Consider the following 24,506-nt stretch of genomic DNA (forward strand, 5'->3'; position numbering starts at 1 on the left):
CACTAATTTTATGAAACTTTAAACAAATTCAATAAATTTAGAAAAGGTAGGATACAATAATAACAACAATATATAATAACGTTAATAATAGTAATAATACAAATAATAGTTACTTTATACAAATACTCTACTGCACTGGGATGGAAAAAAACTTACAGTGCTACTTTAAGGACACACAACTAAAAACAAAAAAGTGTATAAATATGACAAATTATCTTTAGTCTTTGGGAATATGATTTTTAATATTCATCAGATCGACCTTCTTGTGCCCAGATATGATGTGTGTATGTATATATATATGTTGGTAAAAATTGCATTGTACATGTATTACCACGTTTACAGAACCATTTTTCGGATCCACATGAAGATAAGCAATATGTTCAAATCTCTTTGATAGTTTCCATTAAGCAACCCCCAAACTGATTTAGCACAATAAATTCACCACTTATGATAACATAAATAATTGTATAATTAATACTCCCTGAATACTTATGTCATCTTTTAAATGGTAATGATGAGATTCAGAAATAAATTGGCTTTTTGAATCAAGCAATGAGATAATTAATATAAATAATAATTTATATCTGATATAATTCCCAATAATATAGATCATAAAGATTCCATAACTAATAATTATCTCTATAAGGAATATATTTTCCTAAATTGTTTTGAATCAATTCCCTTTCAGGAAAAATGAGATAACAGATATTGAATATATGCTAATGTAAATTTTTAATCTCTTCATTTGCAAAATGACTGCATCTATCTAGAATAAGTGGAATAAAGAGCAAAGCTTTAGCACAAGTATCAATGTTTAGTTCAAGTTCGTCATCAATTGTGTTTCATATGACAAGCATGATTCAACATTATTTCTGAACAATGTGTTTATTGATTTCTGTCTAAAATGTTTGTATAGGATGTTTAAAACAAGGAAGTAGAGCAAGACATTTTAAAACGTGAATTATATTTTTAGGCTGTAGACTAGAGAACAGAGGATTAATAGTGATAATAGTGGCTACTTGTATAGCGCACAGGTCCTCCTTCCGGTGCTCATGGCGCTTAGTAGGCTAACTTATGAGTGTCCTGTAGTATTCACATAATAATGAAGTATGAATGAAAGCTATAAACTTCAACATACGATATACAAAAGCTTCAAATTTAATTGGAAAACAATCTTTGATTTACAAATACAGCACAATCACAACAAGGTACTACAGGGTTCGACTATGATAAAAAATTTGAAAGATTATATAATCAACAACATATGAAACTTGATATAAAACATTTATATTGAATAATACTGTTACACTCATATACAATAATAGACACAGTAGACAGATATGAAACGATATAAAAATATACATGTATGTAATCTTTTAGGGAGCTTTCAGTGTACTTACATATGGATCGATAGAAACCAATGTTGTAAATTGTAATTCACAGTTTTTACAATTAGTACTCAAGAAAACTATACAGTTCAGGTCTAGTGAAATATACTAGATAATGTCGTCAACGTTCATTTTGAAGAAACAAGTCGAAAACCACAAATAAAAGAAATTTTGTTTCTTTAAAGTTAATTAATGAATACAACAGCAGTACCAACACATATCAAAGATCAGCAATGTTAACAGGAACAAAATTCTATGAGCAAATGCTGAATAATCCACATGAAACAACAGCTATTTTCTCTCTTTGATTTGCACTTATTCATTGATTTCTTTTTCATGTTTTCAATTTTTGTTACAATCTGTTTACACAATTTTCACTGCCGCGAAGAAAAAAAATGGATTTATACTAAATATTTTCCCAACATAGAATGTATTGGATGCAAGATAAATTATACAACATTTAGCAGCATATTTTTTATATTGTCAAATTTTGTACAAAATACATGTTAAAAAAAACACACAAGACACTTCTTGCAGATGCTTATGAGACAATGAGTGCAAATCTTTGAAAGTGTTCTTTAAAATTACATGTTTTTCATGTGGATTATATGGCCAACCTTCAGTTTTTAACGATAAACAAGAATGTTGCCAGGACTCATTGGTTATATATGAGATATCTGATTTGAAATAAACCATCTGTGAAGGGCAAACATAGTCCATTTTTATTTGTGATGTTGTAAAATACTGATTAATCTGTGCTTAAATGCAGTGTACTTTGCAGGGTACTATCAGCAGTTGAAAAATTGAACAAAAACAAGGTACAAAATAAAGTGCCCTTCTATTAACCGGAAAATTCATGACAACATTCTTGGCTTGTAAACAGATCCATTCTCATCCTATCAATTTTGACTGCCCACCCTGCTCATCACGAAAGTATGACTAATCCGCAGAAGTCCAAATGAGGAATTCCCCCAAATCACTGCGATATTCACAAGGAAACACTGGGCTCATAGTTATACAAGTTTAACATGCTAGTTGTCAACTATTACAAAGGCGTTAATACAGAGCTGACAACTGCACCTGGTGAATTTGATCGATACATGTCCTTGAATATATATATATATATATATATATATATATATATATATATATATATATATACTACATATATGGTAAACCACTAATTTTATAGTGGATTAGGATGAGAATGGAGCTACGGTTTTATCCAGGGTGCAGCACGGGGAGCTGTTGGCTTGGCACCCCAATGTAACAATCAAATCACCGCTACAAATGTGCATCAGATCTTCATCAATACTTGCAAGTATGTCATTGCACAAGACATTGTCATCATAACAATTGTCAAAACACTCTAAGAAAATGACAGGTACTGAATCTTTATGCTCTACATCTTGCTAAATTTGTGATTCATCGCTACACCAAATGTATTTGCAGAATATTGCTCCTGTTAACATTGCCTCATGACAATGTAATTCTGTTTTCATAAACTGATCCTCCTTTTAGTTTCCGCCCCAGATCTTCATAACAGGGCAATCTGAAGACTTCTCACGGTATCCTTTTACTCTATGCTGTCAATGTTTGCCAACAATCTTGTACCATGTACATACAGCAAACTATTACAAGCTATCAATCACTATCCACATGACATCAAAACAACATTTAAAAAATCAATAGTAAACAAAAGGTCTTTATCCAAACTTTTTGTCTTGATTTAGAAACTGGTCTGATGCACATTCTCTTTCCATGTCTATCCTTCCAACTTTAAGGTGCTGTCTTTAATGTGCATTTTCTTTCCACACCTATACTTTCTATCTTCAACTTGGCGCAGTCCTGACGTCATTTGGAGAACTGGGCATTTCTAGGTTGTGCTCCTCATGATCTTAGAGTGAAACCATTTACAAATGAATACCAGTATGTATGATATACATGTTCCTCCCATAAATAGCAGATCTTATGTAAAATCACTCACAGACCTACTTCCAAACCAAGTGCATGGTGTAAAGTGCAGTTCTCCAGACTCGAATGCGATGTGAAGGTACTCTAGTTAATCAATTCTCGCTATCGCCAATACCCCAAAAATGCAAGGATGTAAATTTCATGTGCACTCTGGGATAGGCCGGGCTGGGTATTGGCGAAAGCGAGAATCACTGTCACTATGTGCCTGACTGATAGGATACTGGTGGACGTTTGATGTCTAAACCTTCCAGGATGCTTTCATCCCCTTCATCCATTCCCGGCCCTGTCAGTGTATCAAGCAGACTAGAATCTGCAGTGTATCGAGGCATCTCAGGTGACTCCAAGGACATACTCTCAAGTTCTAACTGAGTCAATTCAGCCAAGTCCCTTTGAATGTGATATGAAGTGTTAGACTCCTTTCTATAGTCTGCCACCCTAGATAGAAAAGAACACCCCCAAAAGGAAGAGAAATAAATGATGTATGTTATTTCCCACAAAAAATGGATAACAGGTAGCAAGGGAACTGATAAATTGAGGTTAGTAGTAATTTTCAGATAAATATCACTGCAAACCATTTTCAGCATGATTACAAAAAATTATTTCAGGTATTTTGCTGTAAAAGCCATTTTCAAATACCATTTTAAAGTAGAATAATTGATTTAACTAATCAATCCAACAAAATAAAAGAAAAGGAAATGAAATGAGAATGGACTTACCTCTTCTTAAATTCCTTGGATACTTTGATCATCCTGGGTCCTTCTGCTTGTTGGTAATCTCCTGCAGGAGCTCTCAGATCCTGGAGCCCTCCTATGGCTCCTGGTGTTGGATCCACACCATACAACTCGGATGGAGTATCTGGAGACCTGGAGAAATCATTTCAAGCATTCAGATTTAGTAAACCCAAAAGATCCATATTGATGGTTAAACAGTTTGTACATCTGGGGGGCATTTCACAAAGCCTTTTTTCAGTGACAAATAACAAAAATCAGTGACAATTCTGATGAAAACCAATCAGAAGCAAGGATTTCAGTAGCTTATAACAAAAACTGTCTTTTGTCACTGATGACAAGTTTTGTGAAACGCCCCCTGGACATACTGCAAAATGAAACTTCCATTGGCATTTTGATGTAAAATGCCTCCAAGCATCAAGGGTTGAATGTGCCCCTTTAAATAAAACAATGCTTCAGAGGTCATATCAAGGTCATGCACCATGAAGCAACTTATCGGGACGCTTCAAGGGCATTCTAAATAGGGTTATCTGCACACTCTGTGCTCATACTTCAGAAAAATACCAAGGGCAAATCATCCCTGACAGTGATACAGACAAGAGAGATAAATATGTCAATGCATTCTCTCAAGTTGCACATTTGTGTATTAATCCTCCTAAATCACTCTGCTAGAATGCTATAAGACCAGATTTCACTCAAATTTCAAAATTAAACTGTTGAGAAACTTGGTTCTCAAATTTTGTTTGCATTATTCATGATCCTGATTTCACACCAGCATACTTTTTGTAAAGTGAACCCACCTTCTTGAAATACCGCGCGCCACTAACTCAGGTGGTGACGAACGCGCCCTTGTGAGAGGCGCATCATACCGATACTGGCTCGTGCCACAAGAGGGTTCAGATAAGGCTGATGCTGTTTGGTAAAGCTCAGGATACTGACCGGATGACCGATCAACCGAGTAGGGTGACCTCTGAGTGTTGATAGTTGATTTGCCCATGACGAGAGGCTTGCCCCCTTTGGTGAGTTGGTCGTAGTGATGGTCAAGCAAGAGACTGGTGTGATGGGATGGTGTCTCTTCTTTCGGGAGAGAGGTCTGGGTGCTTGCACTGAGAAGGATCTGTGGAGGATGAGATACATGTATGAAGGGATGGCAATAAAATTAAGTAATCTCTGACATAATGTCACATAAAAACAGAAAGTTAATTCACAATCATGCCAATTTGTGTGCTAATTTTGTGTCATCTAAAAATGCACAGATAGTCCGTCTAGAGCCAGAAGTGCTATGAAAACTCCTACACTTGGAACGCTGAACTAACGACCTTCGGGCTCGAGCTAAACACACAATACCTTACAGTGTGATCATTAACTCATATCAGAATGCTAACACACTCACCTCTTTTGGAGCTTGATATGTATGATGGCGTTTCATGTCAGGAGGTGGAGTTTTAGATTCAGCAATTTGCCAGCATTGGGAGTGAAGCTGTATAAAGGAGGGCAAAAAAAGAGGATGATTAAATCTATTAGTCACTACTAACTGAACTGAGATGTATATCAACATATTGTGAATACAAATATATATATATATATCATATTTGTGCAGCACATATCATAGTAGGATGTTACATCGCTAATTCAAATAACAACATTCCTTATTTGTGCAGCACTTGTCATGCCATCTGTATGTAAGGTAATACTAGATTTACAGAAACCTGAATTAAAAAGGAAGAAATATGTATTAGAGTTTGTTACTTTTAACTCAAGCAACACAGTAAAACTCAAATATCATTTTCTGGTTATCAAATTGGTCAATTTATCTTCTAATTCTTTGATCTATTAAAAAATTGGTTAATTGATACGATCAGAAACATGACAAGTCTAACCTCACATATTTCAACTAATATCTACTGAATTGAAAGTGTAGGCAATATTGGCTGAAGTCCTGTAGACACTCCACAACAATAAACAAAATTACACTTTTATTGCAGTGATTTTAAACTCTAGGAAATGTTAGCTATCTAGTTACAAGCAAACGACACTTTTAATTCTCCAATCCTTTAATCAAGATAAGCATACAGGATATGAATAAAGAGCATAGAGAGGATACCAGATTCCCAATTCATCCTCATCCCCACCCCTAGCCAAATTTATTCTACTTACATCACTGATTGTATTTTCAAGAACGTTACACTGATGAACGAGAGGGGCCAATGAACGGTCTGCCTTCAGGAGCTGTTGTCGTTGGTTGTAGGCTTTGCTGAGGAGGAGAAAAGAAAAATATCCATTCAAAATTAGTGTTAAGGGTCTCATACAACTGTACAACTACTGAAGGAAACCGTTGCAAATAATCTTTAGATCTAGTATTGAGAAGAAATAAAGAAAAAGCTCTTGTTGAATACATGATCATATCATTTCATTTGTTTACAAAAAACTAGTTTATATGTACCAGTAACTACTTTTTTTTAAAATCAAAAACTTGCTGTGATAGATAACTACTTCGGAGACTGAAGAATTTTCAAACTTAAGGACCATTTTTATCAAAACAATAAGCTAGTCACCTCTTAATCATTAGATCATTTTGGGGCTCGAATCACAAATACAAACACTTTTTTTGTTTAGCATTTAACCTTTCAACTCTGGATTGAATCTCCTTCATCGAGTGACATCCAGAAAGTACAATATCACATATCCTATTCTTATGAATGTAACTGAGTTGGAAATATGAAATTGGTTAGGCTCCTAGGGGAAACACTTACTTGTGGCAGACCATGAGTAATTTGTGTTGCGATCTCCATCTTTCTTCACATCCTCCAATACAAGTCATGGTTCTCTTCATTAGGTCACCAAGACTCAGTCTACACAAAGAAAAAAGAAACGTAAAAGAGAATGACTGGGACTGTATAATGCTCTATCTAACCAAGACTGCAGCCTCAATTTATCTGTTTCTCTTACTTATACAAGATAATATTCATGAAAGTCAACTTAAAAGTTACTTTGTCTCATGTAATCATTTACTTGATAGGTTTACAAAATTTAATGTCTATATCGGTTTGGTTTGGTTTGATGGGTTTGTTTTACCTGACTGCTAAGAAAGCATGTGTATGCTTGTAAGTAAGCAGTTAAGGGGATCGATGGCTTTAAATCCTCTCCGAGGGAATAGGTAATGAGGATTAATGCCTTACCAAAGGGCACTAGTGCATCGACTTCGTTTTGGACCTGGAACCTCCCAGTTACGAGACCACTGCTTTACCACTGAGCCATTGTGTCTCCTTCATATGAAGTTAATAGCCCTATTATAGCTTCATAAATTACTTTTGATGTCAATGTCTATTCATCAGCCTCTAAGAAGGGAAGTGCATAGAACACATAATGAACAAATACCTTGGACTTATTTAACCCATTGCCTACTGGAACTGGATGGTCCCTGTATGAAGCCTATGGGAATTAGAGAATTTAGTAGTCAACAGGTTAATATCTATAAAGGAGACTTACTTTTCCATCTTGTGTATTTGCTCCTCGTTGTAGGAGAGCTTGCCTGTCTTTTTGTCTCTGCTGAATCGCTTAAAGATATCCTCCATTTCATCTGTCAAATGTACAAGCTCTGTGGAACTATGGAAACAAAAGAAACAATGTTAAACTTTCATGATACCTCTATAGCAAAGCATATAAAGTGAATCATCATAAAGAAAGTACTTTTTAAAAAAAAATGGTATTATGTATTATATACCTCATTTTAAGATTCTTTACTAATCCTGTCTTCTGATTGGTTGAAAATGCAGTCATGTTCTTAACCATGCCCGCTAATTGAAATTCATAGTCATTTTTCCCGGCTCTACCGGTTTATATCCATTTTTCATAGCACTTTTTCCATGGCTGTGAAACGTGACGTCGTTTTGCTGCGATCCCCATTTTGGTTTACGTGTTACCGTATAAGTTTCTTTTGTGTGATGACCGATGCGCAATACCGGTGTTTGAGTGCAAGTCAACATTTTCCTTTTTTTCGGTATATAAAATATATATTGACTGCTTTTAATATTCGAGGCATAGTTGTTTCTATAGGGTCAGTTATTTCATTTAAAATTTCTTCACACATGTACTTGGCAAATCGCAACTTTGGTTAAGAATATCAATTCTGCTCATGTTCGTTTTATTACGAACTTGAAGCTCAGCTCTCATCGTAAGTGTAACGTAAATTAAAAATTGCACACTCATCCATGTACATGTACAGGTAGAAACATCATTCTTCTTAGTTCAAAACTCTTCAAAAAGAATGATACTGAATATTTTCAAATTTTAACATACCACTTTTCATCCTGGACATTGCACCCTTGGGAAGGCTTCCAAATGCTTTGTAGGATATCATTGACAAAGACATCTAAGTGAAGTTGATTCAATATCTCATCAATTTCATTGCTCTGCATCTCAAACTGCAAAATGAAAAAGAATTTAAAGAAAATGCACTTGATATGAAGTTAACATTAAAAGAATCAATATTAGAGAATGAAAAGATATACCATAATTGAAATATCAAGATATAAGAGCACAATCAAACATCTACATTATTTTCATATAGCTGTTTATTAAATGAAGCAATTAATAATTACTATCTTTATATAATTTGCCCAAGGTAGCCACATTGATATTCATACTGCTCTTCCTGCGGGTCATGCAACCGTAAATCATCTCAGGATTGCTAGGTTCCTATATTCAAAGCACCTGGGTTGAGAGGGACAAATGTGGACAGAATACCATGTCCCTCCCAATGAGCAGTAAAGGTTGAACAAAATTACCTGTATAAGGTCATGACTGCCTTCCTCAAGTTTATGCTCAAGCTGATGAGTGATTTCACTGATCCGGCCTTTTTGAGTATTCCCCTGGAGGTTGAGAATCCGTCTTCCATCTCTTAAGTAATTTGACATGATGGAGAGCTTGCTCTTCACAGACTTGTGGTGATCTTGTAATCTCAAGGTGTCCATCTTCAACCGATCGCTAAACCCAAACAAATATTGTTTAAATAAAATTATTTTTAAGAATGAAAAAATGCTAGCAAGGAAACACATAACATTTTGAAAGATCATAAGATGTTTTGATTTCAACAGAACTTCAGTACATTTGAAATTGTTTTGTTATCCTTTTAAAAATAAATTCTATTTATTATTTCTATAGATACAGGACAAGATAGATTGTACAATTTTTTTAGATTTATGCATTAGCTGGTACAGGTACACGAGGCATTTAATGGCAATAAAACAATCTCGCTGTTACTGATATTATTTCAATACACAAAGATACCTTATCCAATATTTCACTATAAAAAAAAATCCTACATTCATCCAGACAACTTCACAATGACCTCACTGAAGAAATATGAGCCTTGTTGTTCAAATGTGATATTAATGTGTACATGTAGCACTTTCTCACATGCTATCATGTTCTGAATCAGCTGTATTTAACCTGTCAAATACAGTTCATCTCCATAACAACTTACCGTAGAGTTATAACATACTGATCAAACAGCCCATGCATCTCATGTATCATCTTCTGTCGTATCTGAAGGATACACCCTGTGGCCAAAGCACCCTGAGAGACAACAGATATAAAACTCAAATTAAAGAAAAATATAGATGCTGGTTCTGTTCTGTATGTAATACTGTGGAATAACTGCAGAATACCCCACCGCATAAGTGACCCTAATCCTAACCCTGACCCTAGCGCACAACCCTAACCCCGACCTGATTCTTACCTTGACTGTGGCCCTGACCCTAACCCTTTAACTGCAGAACACTCCATCAAACAAGGAACCCTAACCATAACCGTAATCCTGGTGCCTAACACTGACGACAAACCTAACTTTACACATATTCTTAATACATTTAATTGTGACTGGGGTATTCTCCAGTTAAGCCAATATCATTGAGCAGGTCCTTATAGGGTCACGAAGAGAATGTCAGGAAAGGGTTACATAATGTGCCAGGAGGAATAATTAATATTCAATTCAATTCAGCATTTATTCAATTCCGTAATTCCATAATAAAAACAGTAAAATCAACATACAGTAAATATAATAGAAGTACTTCTTAAACATAATTATTATATTTTGGTTGCAGTTATTCAAATAGTAAAATATTCACAATAAAAACAAATTGGAATTTGGTTGCTGTATAACCCTAGTGGGTATGTCTGGACAGCAACCATAAACAGTACATGTACATGTACTCAATAATAAAATGTTCTTAGAAATGTACAAAAAAACATATTCTAAACCAAGAGGTGTCTTAATTACAACACACATTCCACTAGATAAAGTTTAATATGGAAGTTCACTTATTTAAAAGAGAAGTTTTCTGATAAAATTTCGATATAATCAGTAAAATTGACAAGCTAGTTTGGAGTGTACAAGCAAACAAAAACAAGCATAGAACCCATTGAAAATGATAGGGTTAAATTCCTCTGCAATATACCTTTGCTATTGGGTAATCATTCTGTGTTGAAAATCGAGGTCGAAGGGCAGGCATAGTAGCTGTAAGGTAAACATAAAATGTGATGACATAGGGGGGAAATATTTTATTTCCTCTTTGCATTTTCAAGAAAACAATATATAAAGGATTATGAAATATCGGTGTAAAGTCTCAAAATTTATTGCACAACCATTTTGCAACTATCCCCCATCACCTGTATTGATAACTGGAAAATATAAGGAAAATATGATGACATAGGGGGACAACATTTATTTAATCTATGGATTTTCAAGAAAAAAATATATGAAGGATTATGAAATATTGGTGTAAAGTCTGAACATTTATTGCACAGCTGTTTTGCAACTATCCCCCATCACCTTTATTGATAACTGAAGTAGGTATGTTATGACTTGTGCAGTATCATCTTTCATAAAATCAAGAAATTAAAAATAAGCTGGTATGATCACGAAGTGTTTAGTCTTACTTACACCTGTGCTTGAATTATCTCTGGACTTGATGACATATAACTTAAAATCAATAAAGTTTTCTATTTCACAAGTAAATCAAGGCAGTTTGAGGATTCTAATGAGGAATTTAAGAGAAAAATAATCATCTCTCCGATCAATTTGTATTCGTCTTCTAGCTCATTGAATATTTAACGAAATATATTACTAGGTATATAAAACTCATTGTTACTATAAACCTCTAACAACAACAAATTCAACTGACCGACAAAAGGTGGAGTTATCTGATGCTGGACATGTATCTGCTCCTTATTGCTAAGCATGATGGGATTGGCAACAGAGGTGATAGGATACCGGCTGATGGGGAGAGCTCCGTCTGGTTTGAAGGTTTCACCATTGTGCAAGATGGTCTGCTTGGTGGCTGAGAGTTTGGTTTGAGAAGCGATGTGTTCTTGAAACTCAGCAAACCTGCATGTTTGAGAAAGCAATGAGTTGGATATATAATGACTGACGCTTAGGTCACTGACAAAATTAACTTACAGAGACAAATGATGTCTTAATATCCAGGACATGTTCGTTCTGAAAAAATATTAACCAATTTCCTAATAACTTTTTAACATTCTTCCAACATCCTCCCCCTTTATATTATCAATGTTTTAGTATCAAAAGCCCACACAGACAAAATAAAAAAAGATAAATCATTCAATTACTTTCATGACCATGTTGAAGTATAAATTACACCTTAATTATAAATTGACAATAAATACAGATTGCAGTCCTATCCCCGGGCCTGAGTAATTGACTTCAATATCCTTAGATTGCCTTAATTTGTAATGCTCTGCTTTGAGCTGGTACCTTCAGGTTTCAAAGCATTGTTCAAACCACTTGCTTTACTGCAAACTTACCTATCACTGGGTCTACAGTAGATCTTCATGTAAGATGCTTCACACACCCAAAAGACGTCTATGGCTATCTTGGTGGTGATGGCCTGTGAAGCTTGAAAGAAATGTTGAAAGGACCCCACAGTGCTGGGATTACTCTCCAGCAAGCCAGCCAGCAGGGGTGTAATCAACTTCTTTAGGCCTCTGAAATATAGAGATTAATTGTTGCCGATATTCATAAAAGTACACTAACGTTAATGCAGGTTTAAGTGACTACCAGGTAAAGTAAATCCAATGAGTTATGTGTCAAACTCTTCATTCTGTAAAGATTATGTCAATTCTTTAACTAAATGAGCAAACAAAAACCATGTAATCATGATATTCATGCTTCATCTTCATTCTAAAACTGAATTCATTGTATCTATTCATTTTGTTACAGAATTATAATAATAATAATAAGAAAGAGCTCCACACCCATTGACCTGTAATCCCCTGGTATTATACTAGCCAAATTAAATGTTATGGGAACTTTGGACAGAAATTTCACTTTCCTTTCATCAAAGGACTTTCCACATGATCTCTAGAGTTGTATTTCATCACATGATGTGCAATGGACCAATCAATTCAAAACTACTTTAATTTCCCGACTACCAAATTTCTCTACTTCCCATTGGCTTAATACAGGGAACATCTGGTCCACCCCCCCCCTCCCTCCCCTGTAAGCAGTAGGTTTAATAACTTACGTTGAGAGACGACAAGTCTCTGGCAGTTCCCGACTCCAGGTAATCTCATGATCTAACGGTCCAGTCTGGACCCCGCTGATCACCCCTTGTGCTTTCTTCGTGGTCAGATGAAACCTGATAGACATAAATCATGATAAAGATATGATGAATCATAACAAATGAGCAGAGGCAGTTTTGTGCAGTATCTTCAACACAAGATGTGATATCTAGCATGGAATGTGATAAAATCTAACTGCTTGTTCACACAGTAAAGCTGTGATTCACAACAAAGCTATCCTCCTTTCCTTTGTTGCTTCTTTTTCAACTAAAATCATCAAAATTAAGTACAATTTTGTTTGCTTAATTTTGCTCATCTATTGAGGTATGTCAGCAGAAGAAGACTAAAGCCATAAATGTTTCAATGCAATTAAAGTATACACTTTGGCCTTTTTAAAAATATACTCATTTGTCAATACAGCCTGCATAAAAATTACAGCTGAAAAAAAATAAATGAAAGACAGGGAAAGATTAAGGTTGGGTAGAGATGAGGAACAAAAATTGAGAAAGAGACGAAACAAAGAAGTTGAGGCTGGCTTACATCATTCGTGAATTTTTACGACCGCCATGTGGTCTGAAGGGTAACTGGCCCGTTGCTAGATGATACAGTGTTGCTCCAATGCTCCAGAGATCAATCCTGGCATCAAAGGGCAATGCCGCAGGTTCCCTCAGCACTGCTCTTTCAAAGACCATCGGATGCTGGAGGAAAATGAGGAAAATGGTCAGAAAATTGAAGATCAATGAAATACCGTTAAAAAATCAATGAATCTATTATCACAAAGAGTATATAATTTGTGTAGGTAGCTCCATGGGCAATATTCTTCACTAACCAATTTCTAATCTTTAACCCTGGACTAAACATTATATTTGTACACAATCCTAACTATAAACCTACCCCAAAACCTAATTACAGAACTAACCCTAACCTATATGAAATATAGCCCACAGCAATTGTCACCAGAGCATTTTTCACAGTACTTCTTTGTAGCAATATAACATGCAGCGTTACTGGAATAGACATGTTCTTTCAAATTCATACCCCAGTTTTATAATAGAACAGCAGGACGCTTTCATCCTCTTTTTAACATATGACAGATGATTTCATTTTCCCTAAATTTTCAAAGGGTTTCAACAAGACTTATTTCAGGTTTGGTATTCAACAGGTTATTGCAGACTCCATTAATATTCCTGTCATGATACGACCAACAACTACATAGGTAGTTAGAAAGACAAAAGTATAAACATACTAGATATTCCTCGGTACCATGAAGACTGGTGAAGTTTTCATCATCAGTGAGTTGTCTTGCAGCACCAAAGTCCGCTAGCTTATAGATGGTATGTCCATGGTCATCTTTGAAGCACATGATGTTACCAGGCTTCACATCGCGGTGAACCACACCATTATCACGCAGGTACTTCATGCCAGCAGCTGAGAAAAAGAAAAGCAAAGAAGGAAAGAAGCAAGGAATGTATTATTGAACAGACACAGTTGATATGAAATTCACAAATTTTATATGTTCTAATCCATATTTTACATGATTTTGCCAGAATTTCTACAAATTGATTAATTTGTAGGAGCTATCCACTTACTAACTCCAGGAAGCTCCGACGCCGATGCCGAAGGCGTCGGAGCTTCAGCAGGTGCATTGGAAAATATCCAAACAGCGGGTTGGGCAACATTATCTCAAAATATGCAAAAGGGAGTAATTACAATTTTGACTTACTAGGTTGCTCGACTCCTCTGGGCATTTGGCTGGCCACTTGAAATTATAATTTGAAGTTGATTCAACCGGCGAAGAGAAAGTATGCGTACTTTCTCTTTGCCATGTTGAGTCGACGATACAACATGGAAGAATCGTCGGGGTAGGACGAAGAATCACGCCCTTTTTTCCATCGAAGACTTCTTCAAATTATAATTTGAAGTGGCATGCCAGATGCCCAGAGGAGTCGGGCAAGCTAGTAAGTCAAAATTGTAATTACTCCCTTTGCATATTTTGAGATAATGTTGGCCAACCCGCTGTTTGAATATTTTCTGATGCACCTGCTGAAGCTCCCGACGCCTTCGGCATCGGCGTTTCCTTGAGTTATCCACTTACTAATGTCAGCAAGCACTTGAAGGAAATCTTTTTCTGCAAGTCCACAGGAATTTTCAGGCTTTTCTAACACGTCATAGAGACTCCCTCCTGTACAAAGCTCCATGATAAGAATGTTCTCTTTGGAGATTTGCTGCAAACAAGCATGGAAGAAGCATAAAAGAAACAATAAAATCAAACATGATAGCAATTTTTAAAAAAGCTGTGGTGTCGTACAATACTAAATTAATTGGTCCGTTAATACCTTGCTTTCAACTTACATCTTTTTCTATTGCCTCAAGACAGACAATGTTTTGGTTGCGTAGTCCAAGCAGAACCTGCGATTCTCTCTCCATGTCTGTTCCCATTCTGAAGAGACTCGGAGTGTGTGGCACTTTACACGCTACCCGTTTTCCAGATTTCTGCAAGAATTGAAGTATTTGTTTTGTATTCACAAAGGACAATAAAAGCTTGAATGACATTCCTACATCAACTTTGACCACATCATTACTTTTAAGTCTTTAAATACTAACTTGTTGACTACCGGTAGCTTGTTTTTACACTAAACAGAAAAATTGAAAAATTGGTATTAATGAAGTTTTGAGTTGTGATTTGTGAATGAAATAATCCTTCCTCTTGGAACAATCAACTACTTTTTAATCCAGCTATCCTCAAATCTTGATATTAACTTGCAGTATCTAAACTAAAGGCAGCATTGTTTGATTTTCCCTACATTCCCCTTAAATTTGACAAGCTTTGTTTCTATTTTGGTTGCTTGCCGGAGATTTTTGACAATATAGCTCTTTAAAATGAATAATATGAGAACTATTTTTAAAACTTGGTGTTTTATTTATGTTTTTGAGAGAGTGAGAGAGAGAGAGAGAGAGAGAGAGACTTGAGCTCCCCAAAGAAAATACTCTGGCATCAGCTGACAAAACGGGTATTTACCTTGTGTCTTCCTCCATAGACCTTGCTTGTTGCACCTTGTCCCAGCGGAGTATCCAAGAAGATGATATAACCTGGGGTACTACGTATGTTGGGTACCGGTTGGCGTGCTCTGCCATTATGTTCCATAACCTACAATAATGGAGAAGAAGAAAAAAAATCAGTTGAAAATTTAACTTCGAAAAAAAGGGAGGCAATAAAAATCCAATTACATTCAAGAAAATCAGACATGCATCTTCAACAACATTTTGTTAAATTTCTCTCTTAATTACCAGGGCTGGTTTAATCGTATAAAATTAATTTTACACTTTACAACACATGATTCCAATCTTATTCAATGATCATTCCATTACAAAAGGATAAGAAAAAAATTATTTGGGGGAGGGGATGGCGTGTTAGGACACTTAAAAAAATAAAGCCTTCTCTTTTTCCTTATTTAATGAATATTATATACCTCACTTAAGTAATCCAGCAATCTGATTGGTCGAAATTGCATTCATAAACTTTAATTGTTCCCGAAAATTCCCGGTAACCATGGTTAAAAAACAGTTCAAAATCCCAATAACCATGGTTATTGGGAAAATAGGTCAGTCTCCATGGTTACCCCATAGGTTTACATGTTAAAAAATGGTCTGAGCGATCGAGGATACCCTATGTGTGCGAAGAATTGGTCGGTAATTTCAATACAATTGAATCTCGATCGATCTTACCGACAATTTTATCTTGCATTGTTGACATGAAGACGAAAATAAACTTCCAAAAACAAAAAAAACAACATCTGCCGATAGATCTTGATCTAAGTTCGTGCCAATATGCATTGCAAAAGTAAAAGAAGGACCCGTTTAATGGAGCAGCCGCGAAGCTTCCACCACGCGAAGCCGTTTTCAATTCATTTTAATGTATATATTAAAGAAAACTACTGTGTATGGTGACAGAGCGCGCTGGCCGAACGGTTTGAGGCGCTGACTTTAGCAACATCACCTTTGGTACGCAAGAGTTCGAATCCCATCTTCGACAAAAGTTTTTTTTTTTTTTTTTTTTTTGGCATATAAAAGTATTAATGACTGCTTTAATATTCGAGAAATAGTTGTTTTATACGCTCTCGGGAAGGTTACAATTGGGCTATTCCCCTCGGCACGCCTCGGGTAATAGCACAATTCTAACCTTCCCTTGAGCGTATAAAAACAACTATTTCTCTCAAAGCAGTCATTAATACTATAATATTCATCCCATAGCATTAATTTTACATGAATATTTGTCCTGTATAATATTGTTCCAATTAAGTCTTAGAAGATCTATACAAATATTGCTTGTAAACTTCTTCAAATTGATGTTTTAAATCAGCTGTCCAGATACACAACCTATCCGGACATACAATGTCTAGGTATACTGCATTTAATGCTTGATATGGTCTGTTTGCATGAAAACGGCAAAAAAGATGGTATATTAGCCAACTGTTTTTATTTATTTTGTCATTTCCAGGAATATTAAGATTTAAGGCAATAACAAAGTACATGTACAATAATAAATACAATAACAAAAGAAAGGAAACCATAACTAGTGCCTGTGGATTACTAAAAGAAATTGAGCTTCTGTAAAAGGCTCTCGATTAGCTAATAGTATTAGACATAAATATACATAAATAAAACATTACTACATTAGATATCAATTCAATACCAAGAAGATGCAAAAATCAAATCATGAGATGATAAATATAAAACAACTATATGTTGTGCAGATTGTAAGAGTGTACCGTTTCAAAAGAGAAAAAGAAGGACAAAAATGACTTTACATTTGGCAAAAGAAAAGCCTGAAATAAAATAAAATTATATCAAAATTGATTTGCATTAATAAAAATTGTTGACATAGATCTACATTCAAATAAATTTAAAAGTTCCTACTATTGCATTATTAGTAGTAGTAGTATAGTATTAAAGACAAATGCCCTATTGTATTTCACGAAAGGAAGGAAATTGAAAAAAAAATAAAAATAATTGATGTTGCATTACAGTATTAATCAAGTCCCCCCAGCTCAGAGATGTTTGTACAAAAGGTGCAACACAAAGCTAAAAGATTAATGATACATGACACTGCACTTGTGCTCATCTTTTGTGATCAAGTAACTCATTTTTTTTAAAACAAAAGCCTATTGTTGTGAACTTGGAAGTTAGGATCCGACTTGGATTGTCAACTGTAGACTTAAAATGAATCCATGCCATCTAATCCCACTGGCATACATGCACATGCTCATTATTAGTCATTAGTCCACAAGGCCCACACTTCCAAGTTCGAAGTACGCAGAAAAGTCACAGATCATTTTAAACTGTGAAGTGGAGTTACTACATACATATATTTATGGAAACACTAACTAAAGCCACACAATATTCTAACAGTAGCAGTCGTGGTGTCACACTCAGTCAGTGCAGTGCGAGCAGCTAGTAGCAGCTAGTACTTAGTAGCAGCTAGTAGCAGCGAGGTTATTATTATTACCGGTATAGATCTAGGTCTACCTACACATTACACGTAGGTCTACAATATGGCATTACTTCGTAGACGCCTACTCCCGATTAATCGGCCATTTTTTTTATTGCATGCATTTTCGATGAAAATTTCTGACCCTGTCTTTGCTCTTGTTGTGAAACCAAACCGAAATTCATCATTACCTTTAAATTTCAGTATACATCTCGGTGCAAGTGGTAGGAAATACAGATTTTCGATGGTTAGCTTTTATTTAGTGGCTTTACCTTCTTTAACTTCAGCTAGCCTAATTCCAAACTGGCAAACGGACGCGGTAGATCGTGACGATGACAATGACAATGACAATGACAATGACAATGATTGTAATTTCTATAACGGGCGATTATGGGGCATGGAAGAAATACAGTTGAATAGTACAAATATAATGTTCAACAATGATATTTAAACAATTTATTTAAAAAACAAAAATCTTTGGCAGCGAACAACAAACAAATTAACAAAAAGGGGGGAAAGAGTTGCACCACGACTATATATACAGGGCGGGCTGGCTAGTGGCTACACAAAGGGGAATCCCCGAAAATTTCCTTGCTGCAACCAACCTCTACGAAATTGCGACTCCATCCTTGGAAATTGTGGTCCTTATCCGACATCTCTGTCTCCTACCTGCATGATATGTGATCATAATCCTCGTTTATGTTCACAAGTTCGCTACAGAATGTCGAACGTTTTAGCAATGATTTCGATGAAGAAACGCTCCTTGCATGGTTACGAAATTAAACTATGGACTTGACATGAACACACGTGCGTGCATAACGAGGCTTATCTTAATTGCGCAATGTTCAGGTAATACAAAGTTTTTCATCGACGTTGGGAAAACGTTCTATTATGTAACAATCTAATGTTTGTCGCAATACATCCCTGTCAAATATCAAAAAAGAAAAGAATTAAAGCGGGATTCCACTGGTACTTGTAGGCCTATGTTGAATTCAGTCAGCCGGTTTTCGTTTTATACAGAAAAACATTATGGACACCTGACCGGAATGATGTAATTAATTCAGCCGCTGTCATAAAGCTCTGCGATTATTTGACCTTCCTTGCTTGAAACATCCATCAATAATATTTTTGAAAACACCTAAGCATTGAGACCGGTCGAACGTATTGAAATTATTAAGGTACTTATCTTTTACAATAACAAATATCATTCTTTGTAATCGAACGTCCTGAAAATGTAATATGAAAAATATAGTAAAAAGAGGGTCGTGTCCTTAATATTAAAAAAAAAGGAACCCAGACGCTATGATTGTAGTCAATAAACTAATAGCGCGCTTAAATTGTCTTTTAAATAAGTTTAAATGAATATGGGTCCTGATCAAATATAGGCAGCGGCAAATATTATTATTGTAACATCTATTATGATAGTCTATTAAGCTTACCTCAAGAAACAAAGAAAAAAAGCCTGTCTATCGAGTAATGCAAGTACCCTCTATTATGATTAGCCATCCTATATCTCCTGCAAATTGTGAAAATGCTTCCATCGTAGAGAGCTACAAATAGTGCTATGGGGAAAAACTTTTTCAACTTCTTTAAATATTACACACGCATCCGCTAGAAACGTCCTGGTATTACAACTGCATCTCGTACTTCCCCGTCCATTTCCCGTGGTAGCTATAATTACAACATTATTACTTCCACTGGCGTACTGATGAGGGGGGGGGGGGGGGGGGGGCTTGGGGGGCAGATGACCCCCAAATAAAATTCAAATGTGGTTTTTTTAGGCCTATTAAGAACTTTTCAGTCTTTCGTCATTAGATTGTGCCTAATACTCATCAGGGAATGTTTTAGTCTTCTTTATAAAATGTAATTTTTCGCACTTGGACCTCACAAATCTTAAATTTTTTGCTCGCTCACACCCAACTGCAAATTATGTAGATTAAGCAGTATATTGTACCACATAAAGAAAGAAACAAATATTGATGTCATCCCTGGTATAGTGTAATGACAATCGTGACGATGTAAGGGTATACACACCAATGTGAACAAATGGTGTATTTGTTGTTGTTGATGTTTCCCTTGTAGGTGCCCCTTTTTCCGGGAAAGTGCCCTTTTTGTTGGTGTCCCCCTCCTACTTTGGAAGACGCTCCGCCGCCCCTGCATTATGCTACTTGGTGATGATGCGGATTTTCTTCTCACCCCCCAAAAGTTTTGGCTCATTACGCCACTGATTACTTCAGTAATTTACCCCTAATTTTCCGACAGAAATTTCGAATATCGAATTCTGAATTCTATCACGTGCACGCAACGTTAACTATCACTTCATGGTGGTCACTTTGTGTTTGCATTTCTATGTGTATTTTTTGCATACTGTTAATTCTAAATTCAATTTCTATATTTTTAAAGTTCAAACTCGACAGAAGTGAATTCCAACTTGTTCAAAGAAAGCACGGGTCATACGATTTAATTCTATTTTTGTTTTGATAATATCATTTGTATTAGCACGACTAATGTTATGAATCTATGTCCCTCTATGTCCCGTATTGCAGATCTTACTTCCTATACACATAGGCCTACTCCTCCCCGAGTATATAACCTTTTAATCCAACTTGAGTGATTGTATAGAGTACGCAAACCAAAATCAGGGGTGATAATGAGAGTTTAAAAAAAGGGTTTTAGTGAGAGTTAAACAAAAAAAAATTGGTTTTTAGAAATCCGAGCAAAGCGAGGTGCAGAGCGCTTTCGCGAGGCGTACAAGCAAGTCATGAAAAAACGTCACATCACCCACCATAATTTCAAACCGGATTTACATCGATCTTATGGACTAGTCTATCCATTTTGGGAAGAAGAAAAAAATCGGGAAAATAAAATAAAATCTGGAAGTTTTCAGGCTTGGCAAACCTACCACATGTACTTTCATGCAATTCAAACTGTGGCGTAGGGTGAGTCCACTTAACGAGGGGGCGCGGGATCGATTGGGGGCATCGGTCTTACTCGAGAAATTAAATGCTTAAAATGGCAAGGCTGCCGATTGGGAGGAGTGCGGGAGGAGGTGTCCAGGGGGGTGTTTCACAAAGAATAAATATTATGGAAAGCCGTTAGCATCTATGAAAATATTTAGTATAAGTTATTTAAAAAGGCATGAATGTTGATTCAAATCATTTATATTTTTTTTATATTATCGAGGATATTTCATGTTCTTGATGTGGAATTCAAAACAAGGTAAAAATACTTGAATTTTCGTTTTTTAATATATTTCATTTTAAGGCTAGAAAAAGGTCTCCATAATTTTTAAGTCCAACTTAGAGTTAAGTTTGACTTAGGATCTTTGTGAAAACCCCCGGGCGTCTTATTTTCTCGTTCTTTTTTCATTTCCGTTCTCTCTATAATCGTTATTTTATTAAAAGAAATTGGAGGGGTGGTGGCGTGTTTCCCCACGCCCCTTCGAGCTACACATTTGATTTGCAATGATCATGGCATCATTTGTTTCACTGCATCATAAAACAGTAACTAAATTTTCTGCAACCGTGCTGTAAAAACCTCCGTCATGAACAGGCCCATATATGTTCTAATAAATATTAACGAGCAAATGAATATTCAATAAAAACATTTTAAATATAAAACAACCCAATGACTTACCCACTAGAAAATAAACATGTGGCCGGAATCAGCAGTTTCACCGAAACTGCCATGACTGCTTGCAGCTTGTATCGTAACGGCTTAGATTTGACAAAACCATGGATCTATATATAGAGCTGAATACTATTCAGCTCTATACATCGCATGCCTTTTTAAGGGCAATGTTTGTTTGGATTGTACCATATATGGCATTTTCCAATGTGCATCGATGCATATACTATTGTCAAAAATTAGAAAACTTTTGAAAACTTCGCTTCCTCTTCCTTGTTCTCTTCTAAGGCAAAATTAGGTTATGATAGATAAAAACATTCTTGAATTTTTTTTTCTTCCATAATAAGTCTTAAATGCTCTATTTTTATTGTATTGATCGAATTTCCATCATAGCGGTCCCATTTTTTTTTTAAATTGTAGCATAAATTATTTGCTTTTTTTATAGACAGGTAACCACTATCATGCATATCTCTCCAATCATGTTAGTCCACGTCAAAGTCATAGCTACAACAGTTCAATATTATTATACTTTCAAAAGGATCGTCAGAAAGCAACCTGAATGTTTTGAGAAAAAAAGTCCCCGGATTACAAATATACTTCAAGGTATAGGAAACATCCGTTTTCTTTGGTTATATAGTTCCTCATTGATTCATGACTCGCAGTTGATCAATGTTTTGTTATACCGATAACCTAAAGATACACACATAATCAGCCGTTTGAATACTTCCAAGAAATATACATATATATATATATACTATAAGTGAACTATAAAAGATGTTCTGAGTTATGCAAAAGACTTACCAGAATACAATATAATAATCCATGATTGGGAATCCTATAGGGAGCGATGGATGAAGTAACCACGAATAAATTGTGCAGTTATAAAACAACTTCGGTGTATATAGCACCTCTTCCATAACTCAATACAAACTGTAACGTCCAACATCGAGGGTTCTGCAGTGTTTGTCAAAAATAATGCCTATACACTGGCAGTTGTCTGCGCACTGATTTTCCCTTTCACTATAGGATTTGGGATTCATGACGTCACGATGGAGGTAGAACATCTACATTATCGAAGGGGGGGGGGGGAAGGTAATACCAAAGCGTAAATTCCATACAAAATTAATATGAACGTGTAGGTGAGCGAAGAAAACATAGTATTTGTGTGTATGGAGGAGGGGGGGGGGGTCAGATAATCATCAACCTTTCTGCCATGTATAGAAAGACAAACACGTATACCGTACAGGAGAGTGAAGAATGTATGGAACGGCACCGGGGGGGGGGGGCAACTTCTGTCATGATAATTATGATTCATGTCATAACACCAAATATGGTCATACCGAATAAGACTATGACTAAATAAGGTAATATTGTGATCATCAGTTGGAGAAGACAGTGTGCACGTGAGCAGACAGAATCGAGGTAAGCACCTCATTCGTCAAATAATATCTCCTTGTTATCGAAAAGAATATTCTGTTATGATCTCGTGGACGAAGAGCATAAGACAGGGCGGTTGCTCTCATTTAATGCCGCATCCATTACAGAAGGCGAATAGAACCACATGGATCATGGCCTATAGATCTGTAAGTGATTGTTTCGACTGTTATATTGGATATCACCTAATTACCCTGGTTCCGTTTCTGGCAAGACGGTATCAGATATGACCAGAACATTTCTACTTTCAATTGGCGCATGTTTCCGATCGGGTAGCCCACTCTACTCTTCATAAACATTTGTTTTAAATTCCACATAACTGCATGCGACTTATTTTATCATGTTGAGTTCACATTTCTTTCAAAGCGATATTCTCGCTTCTTCATTTTAATGTAATGCTTGCACGGAGCTAGCTCGGAGGTGCTTTGTGTAAGTTCTAAAGTTGTTAAGAAATACCAATTGGAACCAGACCTGATAATATTTACCCGTAACCAATGTATGCAAGGAATGCAAGTGGATGTCTATTGAAAAGAGATTTAACAAAAAGTGCCAGTTTGTGCCCAAATTTGGTCAATGTAAATATCATATTCATTCACCCATTGAAACCACTGATTGAATATTCGTGAGTTTACAGCGACAAAGGATTTTGAGAATCGTTTATCAAAAGGGGATTTTACCGTATGCCATTTCGCAATCCACGTTGACGTGCATGTAACGGCTGGTTCAAAGTTTAAATAAGGCAATATCACAATGGTCGTTAAGAAAACAGTAACCTGGGCTCAGAATCATACAACTCTCCATCAATAAGAAAATGCTAAAATTCTATGACATATTTGCTCTCAGCCAATGGAATGCAATGATTTCAGTAGCTAATAACATGTATTGTAATTTGTTATTTAGAACAAGTTTTATGAAACAGACCCCTATCACCGTGTTCCCGTCTTGTAAAGTGTTGCGATTGATCCAGATTGATCGTATTAAGTCCTCCAATCAATCGCAAACTCTCCTCTTTCTTATACTGAGTTGCATTTGGTATCATGTTACGATAGATTCAAATCAATCGCCATTGTTTATAAGACGGGTTCTAGTCATATCATTTTGATTAAAATCAGCGGCTGCAAAATCCTTTTTAGAAAATACAGAAAAGTGTGACCCCTAATTTTAAAACCCAAAGCCTAAAGGCACATCAGTGTTTGATATAGAACTTGGAATTATAATAGCATCTCTATAATGTGATAACCTTTTGCGAAGAAGGGGGGGGGGGCGGCTGTCGCAGATCTTTGGACT

General features: G+C 35.8%; 1 protein-coding gene across 3 annotated transcripts; it reads right to left on the minus strand.

Annotated features, from left to right (window-relative positions):
• Window positions 1-1,134: 1,134 nt before the first annotated feature.
• On the minus strand, window positions 1,135-19,629 carry LOC590620 (inhibitor of nuclear factor kappa-B kinase subunit epsilon). Of its 3 annotated transcripts, none has more exons than XM_011684984.2 (20): window positions 18,764-19,629; window positions 15,690-15,818; window positions 15,023-15,163; window positions 14,766-14,895; window positions 13,917-14,098; window positions 13,211-13,368; window positions 12,634-12,747; window positions 11,915-12,094; window positions 11,275-11,477; window positions 10,549-10,607; window positions 9,576-9,667; window positions 8,878-9,076; window positions 8,390-8,514; window positions 7,580-7,696; window positions 6,844-6,942; window positions 6,248-6,344; window positions 5,484-5,570; window positions 4,891-5,207; window positions 4,079-4,225; window positions 1,135-3,797 (listed from the first exon to the last, which is right to left on the minus strand). In XM_011684984.2, the coding sequence occupies exons 1-20, from the start codon at window positions 18,812-18,814 to the stop codon at window positions 3,560-3,562; spliced, it is 2,865 nt and encodes a 954-aa protein (XP_011683286.2). In that variant the 5' UTR covers window positions 18,815-19,629; the 3' UTR covers window positions 1,135-3,559. The 3 variants fall into 3 exon arrangements, with proteins under 3 accessions (XP_011683286.2, XP_030828155.1, XP_030828156.1); XM_030972295.1 differs by lacking the exon at window positions 18,764-19,629 and adding an exon at window positions 18,350-18,473; XM_030972296.1 differs by lacking the exons at window positions 14,766-14,895; window positions 15,690-15,818; window positions 18,764-19,629 and having other exon boundaries at window positions 15,023-15,128.
• Between the last annotated feature and the right edge of the window lie 4,877 nt (window positions 19,630-24,506).

Source organism: Strongylocentrotus purpuratus, unplaced genomic scaffold (genome assembly GCF_000002235.5).
Source record: "Strongylocentrotus purpuratus isolate Spur 01 unplaced genomic scaffold, Spur_5.0 spur5_scaffold_6, whole genome shotgun sequence".
Classification (NCBI taxonomy): domain Eukaryota; kingdom Metazoa; phylum Echinodermata; class Echinoidea; order Camarodonta; family Strongylocentrotidae; genus Strongylocentrotus; species Strongylocentrotus purpuratus.

Excerpts from the sequence above, each read along its gene's own strand:
- LOC590620 (XM_011684984.2), bottom strand. The coding sequence starts at position 18,814 with ATGTCGGATAAGGACCACAATTTCCAAGGATGGAGTCGCAATTTCGTA. Across the intron at positions 9,668-10,548 it reads ATGATTACCCAATAGCAAAG|GGTGCTTTGGCCACAGGGTG; the intron begins GTATATTGCAGA and ends GTTGTCTCTCAG. Across the intron at positions 6,943-7,579 it reads CAAATACACAAGATGGAAAA|ACTGAGTCTTGGTGACCTAA; the intron begins GTAAGTCTCCTT and ends TTCTTTGTGTAG.